This window comes from Bactrocera latifrons, unplaced genomic scaffold (genome assembly GCF_001853355.1).
Source record: "Bactrocera latifrons isolate USDA-ARS-PBARC rearing strain unplaced genomic scaffold, ASM185335v1 scaffold_45, whole genome shotgun sequence".
Taxonomy (NCBI): domain Eukaryota; kingdom Metazoa; phylum Arthropoda; class Insecta; order Diptera; family Tephritidae; genus Bactrocera; species Bactrocera latifrons.
The window spans coordinates 1,315,518-1,328,865 of record NW_017537101.1 but is presented as its reverse complement, the minus strand read 5'-3'; the positions used below and the strand labels follow the sequence as shown (position 1 = coordinate 1,328,865).

At 35.5% G+C, this 13,348-nt stretch overlaps 1 protein-coding gene across 1 annotated transcript in view; it reads right to left on the bottom strand.

Annotated features, from left to right (window-relative positions):
• The window catches only part of LOC108973020 (otoferlin-like), a 78,307-nt gene extending 65,514 nt beyond the window's left edge, over positions 1-12,793 (bottom strand). The window contains exons 1-3 of the mRNA XM_018940008.1: positions 12,715-12,793; positions 4,477-4,535; positions 239-455 (exon numbers count right to left, since the gene is read on the bottom strand). Of these exons, the coding sequence (XP_018795553.1) occupies positions 239-455; positions 4,477-4,535; positions 12,715-12,793 (355 nt within the window). The remainder of the gene's footprint in view (positions 1-238; positions 456-4,476; positions 4,536-12,714) is intronic.
• Positions 12,794-13,348: the final 555 nt, after the last annotated feature.

Genomic DNA, 13,348 nt, shown 5'->3' with positions numbered 1-13,348 from the left:
CTCATATTTTACATACATATATGTTAGAAACCTGCTAGATCTACTATCAAAACCATTTGTTCACCAGAATTATTGCTTTTTCACCAAAATTAATGATTATGTAATTACAGCAATTTAATTACTTATAATACTGAATTCGATCAATACCCGTGTGCGCATGCAATTATATTAAGGCATATAATTTAATTTAATTCGTTTTTAATAAATAAACAAAACAAAGTATTTCGTTCACTCTTACCTTGCATCAACACAATGTATTGTCCAACACATTTGCTGCTACTGCTGATGATGCCACTCATGCTGCCGCCGCTGCTACTATTCCCACCGCCACCCATCAAACCGCCAGAGGCATGACTGAGCCCGGTGCGTAGCAGTGTCTTTGTGGTCTGTGTGCGCAACTCGACGATGAGTGGCTCTTCATCTGTGGCCGGTCGAGCCAGCGGCCAAATAAACGACTAAAAAGGAAGACATAAAAGGTAGAGGTGAAATACCATAGAAAAGGAATTGTGAAAATAAATACCGTAGAGAATCGCAACAAATTCGGCATTCAAGCCTGAACAAGTCTTTTGTTGAATTGTGCATATTAATCGAATACAAAATAGAATGCATACTTATGTATAATACTATGACTTGCAATTATTTTCGTAAAATCTGATAATAAAACTTCCTTAGTTCAAAAGCCACATCATTGGTATACAAAAGGCACTTATGGTAATATTGGGTATTGAGTTGTTTTTTGTTTAAATCAAAAACAGAACTTTGTTGTTAATTGGTTTCATAACAATTTCTATTTTCCGACAGCACATAAAATTTAAAATTAGTTTTCTTAATGAAAAAAATATGTCACGAAAATATATCGTCCCCTAATATGCAACTTTTCATAAGTTTCGTTTCATAAGTTTACAGATTCCTTCATCTGTACGAGATAATTGAAACGAAATTTGGAAATTCGAAGTTTTGGTTATAAAATAGTTACATATGTATATGTTGTTTTTCGTTTTAGATGTTGATTTGTAGGTATCAACTATTTCTGATGCCGAAACCAAAAAAAAAAAATCTTTAGACTCGACTTTTACGGATGCAAACATAAAAAACTCTACAAAGTACTATACGATGACCATAAAGAGGTCCATTGAGATTGCTGGCACCTTAAAAGTAAAGAAATATGTGGGTAGTTCTATTGAAAGAGAGAGCTCACGATCAACAGATTCCTTGTATCACGAAGATTTGAAAGCGGCAGCAGAATCGCATTCTAAGAATTACGTAGGCTCTAACGTTTCCTACAGATGTGCCTCCCTGTCGTGAGAACTCAATCGCTGGAAAGCAATCGCCGACACTGAGGCTAATTTTAGCGTCAAACATATGTACTATATGTACGACATAAACGACGTCGAAAAATGGGAATATCACTCTCATATATCTGTATCGTTCTCAAATCGGTCTTATTGCGGGTTTTTTTTAAGGTAGAAATTTAGTTTCCGTCATACTATACCCATGCTTGACAAAGGGTTTATTTCAATGTAGTGTACACTATTCTGCCACATAACATACATATATTATATATCCACATTTGTAACGTAAGTGTACTGAACGGAGTCAATTTGATTCTCTTTCCGATGAAATGTACAATTTCTGTCACAAACAACAAATCAGTGGCAGCTATATTAAATTACCTTTATTTGCTTTGATTTCAAATAATGTGAATGGGGAGATGTGTGTTGGCATGTATGCGAGCTATTTTTGTACCTTTCCCACACATCTTTACGGCCTTAACATGAAGTGGAGCATTGACGAAATCCGGAAATGAAATTCGGCCCTCATTCAAAGCACATTCATGCAAAAGATTCAACGGCAAGCTCTCGTATTTTACGTGTCTTCAAGGTTATTATGAAAATCAAGCGGAGGAGAGGTGTTCGTAGGTGGAAGCGTTCTGTGCAGCTTATGATTTCTTTTTATGTTGGATTTTAAAGATCTATTTCGATGCAAATTAATTACTTTTAAACATTTTCGTTTGAAATTTTGAGTTTAAATTTTACAAGAAATAGGAAGTTATTAATTTTTGTTGGAATGTTCAGTGGGAAATTAGTGTTCAGTATAATATGTTTATACAAGTATAGTCTAAAAACATTTATTGAAGTCGATTTAATAATCAAAGTAAGGGATTACACTTATTTGCTGAATTCAAAAAAATGTGTATTTTAGGGAAAATTACATCAGCAAAACAATAGAAAACAATTTAAGAATATTAATTGCAGGGAATTATTTATAACCGCTAACAGATGATCCAATGATGATGATATCGAACTTTGGAAATCTAGCTTACAATGAAAAACTGAGAATTAACTTTTTATTTATTTCACGATTTTAACGGTAATATAGATAGAGTACAAGTAAATGATACTTACATTCACTTTATCTATGGAATTATTACCTATTTGCGGCATTAAAAAATAAATAAAATAATACTCTTCGACAAACTGGATTCTTGTGGAGAGGATTTGGTAGTGTCTTTAACGAACTCGTCCTTACTTTGTTTCCAAAGGACGTATATACCACATTGTATCAAGTTTTTTTCAACTCGTCTCGTCACCCTGATCATTTGTATATATACATACATATGTATAACGCTATATTTCTACCTCGATTAATTTTAGGTGATACGTACAACCGTTAGATGAACAAAGCTATAACACTCTGCATCAACTTTTTGGAAGAGTATAAATATAAGATTTTATAGTTATAGTTGACGTGAGGGCGAGACACTCAGTTTTGTGTCGCCTTAGCTACCATTGTTACTAAATTTCAGTGAGCATTCTTTACAATCTGGAACATTATACGACAAATTGGATATGTCACCGAGAAACCAACAGAGCTCAGACAACAGTATATTTTTTAATGCCAAATTCTTTTTATCCATTTGTTTCCAAAAACAAGAAAAAACGTTAACTTCAGTTGCACCGAAGCTAAATACCCTTCACAGGTGCATTTCTGTTAGTAATTATGTGCTCAGTTTGTATGGATATAGCTTCCATCTCCAGCTATAGTAATCCGATCTGAAAATTTTTATCGGAGATTATATTATTACCTTAAGCAGTAATCCATGTTCAATTTCGTGAATATACCACGTCAAATGTGAAAGTTTTCCATACATGAACTTGATTCCGATTGTTCAGTTTGTATGGCAACTATACGCCATAGTTAACCGATCTAAACAATTTCTTCGTAGATTACATTGTTGGCTCAGGAAATTATCTGTACCAAATTTCGTGAATATACCACGTCAAATGTGAAAGTTTCCCATACATGAACTTGGTTCCGATTGTTCAGTTTGTATGGCAACTATATGCTATAGTAATCCGATCTGAACAATTTCTTCAGAGATTACATTGTTGCCTCAAAAAATAATCTATACCGAATTTCGTGAATATATCTTGTCAAATGCAAAAGTTTTCCATATAAGAACTTGATTCCGATCGTTCAGTTTGTATGGCAGCTTGATGTTATATTGATCTGATATCGGCAGTTCCGACAAATGAGCAGCTTCTCGAAGAGAAAATTACGTTTGCAAAATTTCAAAACGATATCTTAAAAACTGAGGGACTAGTTCGTATATATACAGACAGACAGACAGACATGGCTAAATCGACTCAGCTCGCTGATCATTTATATATATACTTTATAGGGTCTCCGACCCTTTCTTATGGGTATTACAAACTTCGTGACAAACATAATATACCCTGTTCAGGATATAAAAACTATTTATGCATACGTGTTTTGAAGCTTAGGTCTAACCACAAAACATACGGATTTAATTCTATGGACGTCCCTCATAGAAAACACGTGCATTTTTTAGGCTGCTGGTAATTCGGTTCATTAGCTTTATTGCCCTTCGGAAGAAATGTACTTCAATATGCCAGATATTCATTATCAAAGAATTCTCGCTATTTGGGCACTTTTCATTTCCAAGTATCTTTCCTCTGCAAAAGAAATAAGGGTAACGTGCCAAATTCGTCATAATGTTATTTATTTTTTTCGGCTTCGTGCAATTTTTCGACCTTCAATGCGGTTTTCAGCTATTCGGCTAGAGAGGCATCTGGTTGCTGTAGAAGAAACTAGGAATTTCAGCTTGTGGTTTGTGGTTATGTTCAGGCCAAAAGGACATAAATCACAAATATTGGCAGAAGGTTATACAAGAAAATACCGCCTGCTGCTGAAACGCACTTAAGATTGATTTACAATAATACAAATATTGTTACATAACGAGATTAAGTTTTTTATTTAGGAAAGTCAAGCTGATTTACCGTAAAACTGATTGCTTGACACACGAAACGTGCCTGCCTTTAGAAAAAAAGTTTGAGCAAGTGAGCGTTAAATTGTGTTATTTGTTGGAATGTGTACATTATGAAAACGAAAACTGTGTTTAAAGCACTGTAAGTTTCTCTACAAATTATAACAAAAAAAAAAAGATTTACATACCTGATTGACATCTATAATGTTTGAGTCTGCACTCAGCTCCGATGTAATATGAGCAACACCTGCAATAAAAATAAAAGTATGGTGGTTTAAGAAGAATTTATGAGATGTACATATGTATTTTTGTGAAAACTACTTTTAATTGAGATTTTAGAATTAAGTAAACTTTAAGTCAAAAGTCTCTTTCTAGAGTTCTTTTAATATTTATGACTTTCAGCACTACAAGTATGGATATGTGTGATCTGCTGTTTCAATTAGAATACTTGAAATACTTTACCCCAAAAATAGCTAAAATGATATTAAAATATTTTCAATCAGTATTTAACTGATATTTAATTATTAATAATTAATGATGGAACACCAGGGAATCTCCAAGTTAATTTTTTATAACTCTTAATGAGCTTCACCTGTATTTTTATGTTTTTTCCCTTGGCACTAAAATGCAAGAAAATATATTTCAGAGGTACTGTCACAAAACAGTCAATAGTTTGAGAAGCACTACAAAAAAATATCCCTAAAACTATGCTACGTCAAAAGCATAAACTAACAATTTATTTATTATTACTTGAATTCGAATAATAAATTTATTAAAAAACATCCTTGCAGAAAGTGAAATCACCCCGTGGAGTTAAACGAAATGCTTTCTAAGCATTTGAAATTAAATAGTTAAAGATACATCTTCATATAAAAGACAGTAATATTGACCGAAAAATGCTTGTATCATTGTGAGAAGGGGATGGGGTGCTTTCTTTATGTCCTCTCTCAGCTCATACGAAGAAACTTGAGGCTGTTGTAGTGAGGTCCTTGACTAACTTTGAGTGCACTGCTCAAAGGCCGAATAGCCTCTCTGCATTCGGTTAAAGCAGACTCTTTCAAAGGAAAACTGCCTTGTGGGTTTGTAGGTGGAGAGGAAACCACGCGTTAAATGTTGTTCGTTTTCAAATTACATTTTAATATGTGAATTCGGGTTTCAGTTCAAGGCCTTTCATTTCGACATTACTTAATTATTCGATTTAAGGAAAAAATACAATCGATTTTAAAAACGAATCACTTAGTTTGTGTGTGAATGTGAAATACTGTATAATTAATTTTTGTAAAAGTATAAAAGTTAAATCAAATTCATAAGTACGGCTATTTCATATGTGAATAAAGCCTCCAAATGTTGCTAAACATAACCATTGTGTATAACTTGTAAAGCAATGATTTTATGGATATTTTTTGTAAGTTGTAGATCAATGGCGATAATCAAATATACCGTAGCTCTAAGAAGTGTGAACATTGCTTATCACTTACTCTGGCCTCGTAAATCAAATACTAGCATACTATATATTGGTTTATACTGAGCAGATCGGTGAAGTAACTAAAGGAAATTAAGTTGCTGAGTACCAACAATGGATGAAATCGATTCTGTTCTTAATAATTATTCAACATAGTTTTAAGAAGCTCTTATAGTTGGTTATAATGTTGAAACTTTCTTTTCATTTCTCTTTTGCAAACTATTTTCAGTGGAAGCACTTTCGATCACTCTTTCTATTAGAAATATGTGCTCAGCCAACATCGCATCTTCAATGCGCCGGCAATACAAATCGTTAAATCGCTCATCATATCCATTACGTTTATCTTCACCAAACAGTTTATTATGTGTGGTAAATTGAGCCAATTTTCACCCTCTCACCATTTAGAATCTTCAACAGATTGCGAAATTTTATTAAAACTATCCCCATTCACGTTGCGCTGCACACAAGTTAAGAATTTCATTATACCAACAGTAGCCGCACCACACTTGTTTACATTCAATTTTACGTAACTCACATACATACGTATCTTAAACTTGCCACAGCGCAGCGCCAGCATCGAAAACGAACAAAAAAGTTGTAAATATAAAAAACGGAAAAAATGCCCGCAACTGAAATACGTACAACCGGAAAAAACCAACGGCGCTGTTTACATAGGACATAGTTTGTACATTAGGGTAGCATTTAACCAAAGAACTAAGTTTGAATTTTGATATATTGGCTTAGGACCAACCATTTCTAGCTGAAGTATGAAATTTATCAAAGTTATACAACAAAATTTATGGCCATGCCAACTTTTTAGTACAACTAAGAAATGGTCATAATGGATGCAAAGCATTGCTATTTACTGTAAGGCGATATTTGAAAACCAGATCCCTCCTCTGGGTTGTACGCCAGGCTTCGGACCCGCCCAGTGAAACACGCCCTTAATGGAAAGAAGAAAAGAACCTCGGATTATAGTTCCCCCTTTTGATGACGACCATTGTAAACACATTAAGGAAGAGTAAAGGTCGATATCACCGCCGTCCAAGAAATGCAATGAACGGAACGTGGACTGTGATGAGTAGGTACCACAGTGGCCATATAAGGAAACGCTAATTCGGTGTGAGATTCGTGCAGGGAGAGAGACTCCGTTGCCGAGTACTGGAATTCACCCCGGTGGATGAAAGCTAAGCCACAATCCCCATTAAAGTAAATCGCTGATTTTCGCCCCGAATATAGTTGGACGAAAGCATGCCCGACGATTGGAGTTTAAGTGTGTTCTGCCCAATCCACTAAAAGGAAGATCTCACAATCTGCGCAAACCACCGTGGAATAAGTCTCCTCAACAATGCATATAAGGTTCTATGAAGCATATTGCGTGAAAGATTAAAGCCCACCGTCAACAAACTGATTGGACCTTTACAATGTGACTTTAGACCTGGAGAATCAACAACTCACCGGATGTTCACCATGCGCCAAATCTAGGAAAAGACTTTGAAAAGAAGATCGACACAGGTAAAGCTGCTTTTAAAAGCACGAATAGGAGCTACATTATGCCGCTATGACCGATATTTATACCAAAAGCTCCGTCAGAATCGGGAAGGACCCGATGCTCGGAAGCCGTTCGATACCAACCGAGGTTTCAAACAAGGCGACTCCTATCGTGCGTCTTTTTCAATTTACTCCTGGAGGAGATTTTTCGAGGTACAAAATTATTCGTCTCACTCGCGACTATGCTCCCACGTCAGTGTTGACTGACATAACTAACTATTAAGTTGTAGATAATTTCGTCTATCTTGGAATCAACATCAACGGTAACAACAACGTCAACCTCGAAATCCTCGCGGAATGAGTCTTGTTAACAGTTGCTACTTTGGACTGAGTAGACAATTGAGAAGTAAAGTCCTCTCTCCACGAACAAAGACCAAACACTATAAGTCACTCATTATTCCCGTTCTGATATATGGTGCAGACGATGACAACATCTGATTAGTCAATGTTATGAGTTGTCGAGAGGTTCTGCGGAAGATTTATGGTCCTTTGAGCATTGGCAAAGGCGAATACCACATCCGATGGAATGATGACCTGTATGAGTTTAATTCGACATTGAAATGGTTCAGCCAGGTCATATCGTCCGTATGGATGGAAACATTCCGGGTCTGAGAGAGTGCGATGCAGTACCTGCCGGGGGAAGTAGATGAAAAGGAAGACCTCCACTGAGTTGGAAAGACTCGGAATCTCCAATTGGCGCTAAACAGCGAAAAGGTAGAACGACAAGAGTTTCTTCTCAAGAGAATTTGTCAAAATACGAATTATTTAATATTTTACAAAAAAATTTAATTTTTCCAGAAAATTTCAGATTCTAACTTACCGCCATAAGTTTCTTCGCTCCGTTTTTTCAATAAACTGTTGAAAAAAGTAAATAACAATTGAGAAAAATATAGAATATAGAAGTTTTGTTTGTAGAAAACGAGCCGCCCTCATAGGAAATGTTCATGGTATGACAAAGCATATTTAAAATTCTCTCCACAAAAGCGCAAAAAAATTTCAGTTCTTGTTGTCTTTATTTGAGGCTTGATGTAAATATATTTGCTATATGTATGTCCCCATGTATTAGTCCCCATTTAGGTTGTCATGTGCATACAGTCCTGATACGCATACTCCTTCGGTAGAGTTGATATATAGTATTCTGTGGAAGGCTTGTTGGAGCCGAGGGTCGCCAGTAATTCTGTAGTGCAGCAAACGACAGCTGCATCTCCATATTCTCAATGTCAAATTCATGAAGAGCTGTAGTGAGTTGCCAAGGGCAGCATAGAAAATGGCGCGCTTTTTACTTCTGTGTGGGGGGTGCTGGTGGGTAAACGAGACTAGTTAGTTGGGAGTGGGCGTAAACCTCGCAAATTTCAACTCAACATACGCGCCTTTGTGCGAAGAGGGTTAACTGTGTAGTTTGAGTGTAATTTAACAATTTCAAAGCCCGTTTTATGTCAAGTAAAGCACTGGCTTAAATTTGACAGATCAGGTAAAGTCTTCATAAATTGGTGGAGCTTCCTGTGTACATTATATTAATTGTTTGGATAGAGTATTACAAGGATTCGATGTAAGCGATGTACAGTATATAGTACTGGTCATAATTTATTGGAGGCTTTCCAATATATTGCCATTTATGTACATTCAGATGCGTCCACTGCGGTGGGAGTTTTCTCGAAACTTTTTCAAGTAGTATTACTTGTAAATGCTTGAAGCTTAGTAGAGAAAAAGTTTTTGTGAGAACGAAGAGGAGTACTAGCGTTTGAAGTTCGAAGGCGTTGTGAAGATGTATAATACAGTAACACACCAGCAATATACTATAGATATGAAGTTAAGTAAACTGAAAGCCAAAAAGTGAAATTATCAAACTGGTCTTAACTTTGCTCAACTTAACGTTTTAACAAACGTTACCTTATCATCCAAGAAATACGTATGCATATGGAATGACACTTTCTACGAATACTCTATTTCTAATAAACAGGAAAGTTTTGAAAATCGAGTGTACATGCGTTTCTCCGTTTTCCGTTTTCAGTTTGACTCTATATTGATTGTACATGTAGGATTTGTTCGGAAAGTAATACAACTGAGTCGATTAAAAAAACATTATTCAACCAATAATTGAAAAACTTTCAAAATAGACTCCTTCTGCGTATATGCAGCGCTGCCAGCGCGATTTTGAAGCATTGAAGGCGTTACGGAAAGAATTCTCTGGAAAAGCCTTGAGAGCCGACTTGCATGCTGCTTGGATCCCCTTTTGTCGTCCTTTTCAATCAAGGAAACAAAAAACGTCCGGGGGCCACATCTAAGCTGTAGAGCGTCTGCGGAAGCGTTGGGATGCTTGTTTTGGTTAGGTAGCTGTTCCTCTCGGATCCGATTGATCCTTCGTTTGAGTCCCTTGAGGACTTCAACTTAATACTTGACCTTAACATTTTGCCCAGAAGGAAAAAATTCATGGTCGACGATGTATTTATTGTCAAGAAAGACAAAGAGCACCGTTTTCACTTTGGATTTGCTCATCCATCGGCGACCTCTTCCGGAAGTAATTCTCCTCTCGACGAACAAAGACCAAACTTTACAGGTCACTAACCAGACAGCGGCACCGTTGGCTAGGTCATGTCGTTCAACCCTGAGAGTATTCGATGTAGTACCCACCGGAGGAAGCAAAGGAAGAGGAAGACCCCCATTCCCTTAGAGATACCAGGTGGAGAACTACCTGGCTTCACTTAGAATCTTCAATTGGCGCCAAACAGTGTAAAGTAGGAAAGGCTGGCGCGATGTTGTGAACTCGGCTATAACCGCGTAAGCAGTGTCTACGCCAATAAAGGAGAAGAAGATTTTCTTCAATATACTATTATTGGTTCTAGGAATGATCAACTTGGTTAACTTCATCTCTTGGATCTCGTATATCCAGTATAACAATTTTACAACTCATGATTGCCTTAATAATTACAAATGCAGATAGGTTAGTGAAACTAAATGAGCATTTCCATAAGCGCAACAAGTCATAATCAATATTAGTTATAAGGAAGTTCGAAATGATTTTAGATTACAAATTACGGGAATATCTAACGTGAAGTTGCTGCGGATTTTACTGCTTTAAATGTTTGAATATGTTTTACTCCATTCATTTCTCAACGATCGGAAGGTGGACTTATCGGGTAGGATAAAAAACTAAGAACAGTTCCAATTGTATTACTTATAGATAAGCCGTCCGTTAGAATTCTATTAGCGCTAAATTATTAAACTATTTTAAAATTTGTCACAATTTTGAAGCCTATCCAACTTTTTTGATTCGCCTCCACTTATTTGTTTTTGATAAAATCCACACCTTATTCGATTTACTTAATGTTTATACCTAATATTTTTCCACGTATGTATGTGTGTATGTAGTGAAGGAATTCTTGTCACTTATGTACATATATAAAAATGAACGCATTCTGACATTTATGAAGCGTGGAATATGGCAAAATTATGCTGAAAGCATTTTAGTTATCATACTTAATTTAACACAGTTTTCATTTCAAGCATTCGTGGTATTTTTGTTCGCCCGGTCTAGGCAGAAGAGCTCTCTCCTACGTGGAATGACGCACGTTCAAGCATGTGAAAAAATGTTGCATATTTTCTATAATAACAAATTATATGAGAATGTGGTGGCTTTGAAGCTGTATGGCGAAGTCAACGTGCGGTTATGCACACATATTTGCTTTGTTTACCAAAGGTGTATTAATATTATTTAAAGAGAGAGAACGCACATTTGTCTCACTTATACAAATATTTGTTAAATGGAATTGCGGGCGCGTGACGAAATCAGCATAAAACATAATGTTCGAATACGCGCGCAAAAGCTATCACATAAATTCAGTTATGACTTCACGACAGGATGACACCGTCGTTCGGAAACCACAATTAGAAATATCAGATTTGGACAGGTTATTGGTGGTTATGGGAAGGTGGATAAGATTGTTTAGCGAAACCAGGAGGTTATGTTATTCTGGGCAAATGGAAATTAAGTATTTAAGTCAGTTCGAATTATATTAATATTTTTGCTTCCATCATATATTAGTGATAGAACAACAAGTGTTTATACTTTGTGAGTAAGCCTGAGAGAATGCAAGCTTGTTTGAGTTCGTTACTGTTAGATATCAGCGTTTTAAAAGCATGGGTCCATGATATCATCAGCCATATTTCATGATTCATGCATGACTTTAGATAGATATATGGAAAATAATTGAGGTTTTGCAATGCGACCTATGATCCTGCCTTCTCCTATAGCACATATGGTCACAATTTCAGGAGATTGCTGGAGATGACGTGATCCCTCTCCACGTAAATTAATCCAAGGGCCTTGAATCAGGTGTTTTGCAGTTTCCAGTTCCATGTCGCAAAACCGTTAGTTTTTACAAGAAACTGTGCCCATGATGGACAAGTGTTGATCATATCTTTGCTAAGTTGTAACCTCCCAATAATTACTTGGCGTGGCGCATTTTTGTTGCCTGCTGCCAGTGCCGTTCTCTCCCCACTCTCGCCTCCGTGCTTCGCTGTCTACCTATACCTAAGATGTCAATGGTCAGCTTTCAGTCAGAAATATACCACTTCCAGACCAGCTAAAACTGAACACGAAAAATAGAACTCTTTTGTGAATGAAAGTCATCGCTATTATGCTAATCAGTTTGGATTGTTTTTCAATTTATATAATTCTATAACCCGATCATAAATGTATTTTTCGGACTAGAGTATTCTCAGTTTGAAAATTATAGCTGCCCTTTTGGATGATTTCAAATTTCCATATTAAAAGCAATTTAGATAGATGTCATACTAGAAATATGATCTAACAGGTCTTGGACATCTGAACAGATCTCCATACCTCAAATATGGCACGCCTGGTGATAATATCATATCATCTTCTCCACATTTTTTCTTTAAAATTAAAGATACCATGTTTGTTATTTAGTTGAAAAAGATATTTTTATAAATATTTATAGCTACAATATTTGCATAATTCTAAAGAAGCTGTTGAAAATGTTGTCATAACTTTATATCTATACAAATTTAAATCAACTATTAGATGACATTTTAACCTGGTATTCACTAACAGTTTTTAAAGCTTTGCAATTAAAATATACTCCAGTAAATTGTACTGAAATAATTCGCGACCTAAAATGCAAAATAGCGCAACATTACTTTTCATAAGATTACATGCGGTATAATAGAAACCACTCATAATATTGAAACCAAATTTGGGCTCTGGTTATAAAAATCGTTACATCTGGGATCGGAGGCTTGAAACTTTTCGTGATTACATATATAATATGATGTAGTGAATCATAAGCTTTAAAAAATCATTTTAAATTTTTTTGTTGATACGTTGTTTTGCATTTTAGGTGACGATATGTACATCGGTGGGTTAAGTAAAATTCAGCAGGAGCAAACTTACCTCGAAATTCGACGCGTGCGATTAAATTTGATTTGGTCTTTGGCAACTGAAATTGCACAATTTTTACCGTTAGTGACATTTCGGCTTGCCTTAAGTTGTTTGCTTCGGTGAAATATAATTTTCTTTATTTCTCAGATTTTATAATCTAGTTATTTATACATTTGAACTTAGCAAATATGTATCGCAGGTAAATATTTAAAATATTTTGTATTACATAGTTTTGTTGTTTTGGTGTTTTTGTTTGTCAATTCATCACACAAGTTTTCCATGCTTTAAATTATCCCTTGTAGTTTATTGCTTTTCGTAATATTTGCCGTTATGTTTTATCTATATTATATTTTAATAAAGAGGAATGACGTTGCTATATTTAGTGTAACGATCCACATTTCATATAATTCCCGCGGTAGTACTGTAAATATAAATTAAAGGTTTAAGGTTGGTTAAGAATGACCAAAAACTATCAGCTTTAAAAGATTTATTTATATAAAATATACTTAAAAAAATGTTTTTCAATCGTAGTTATGACATATGTAGGTTGTCTTTTATATTTCGAGGTTTAGCAAACCTAGTGTTGCAGTTTGGCAAGTCACAACTTTCTCGTCGGAAGGTTGAAACAGTCAAGTGCAATTCTTGT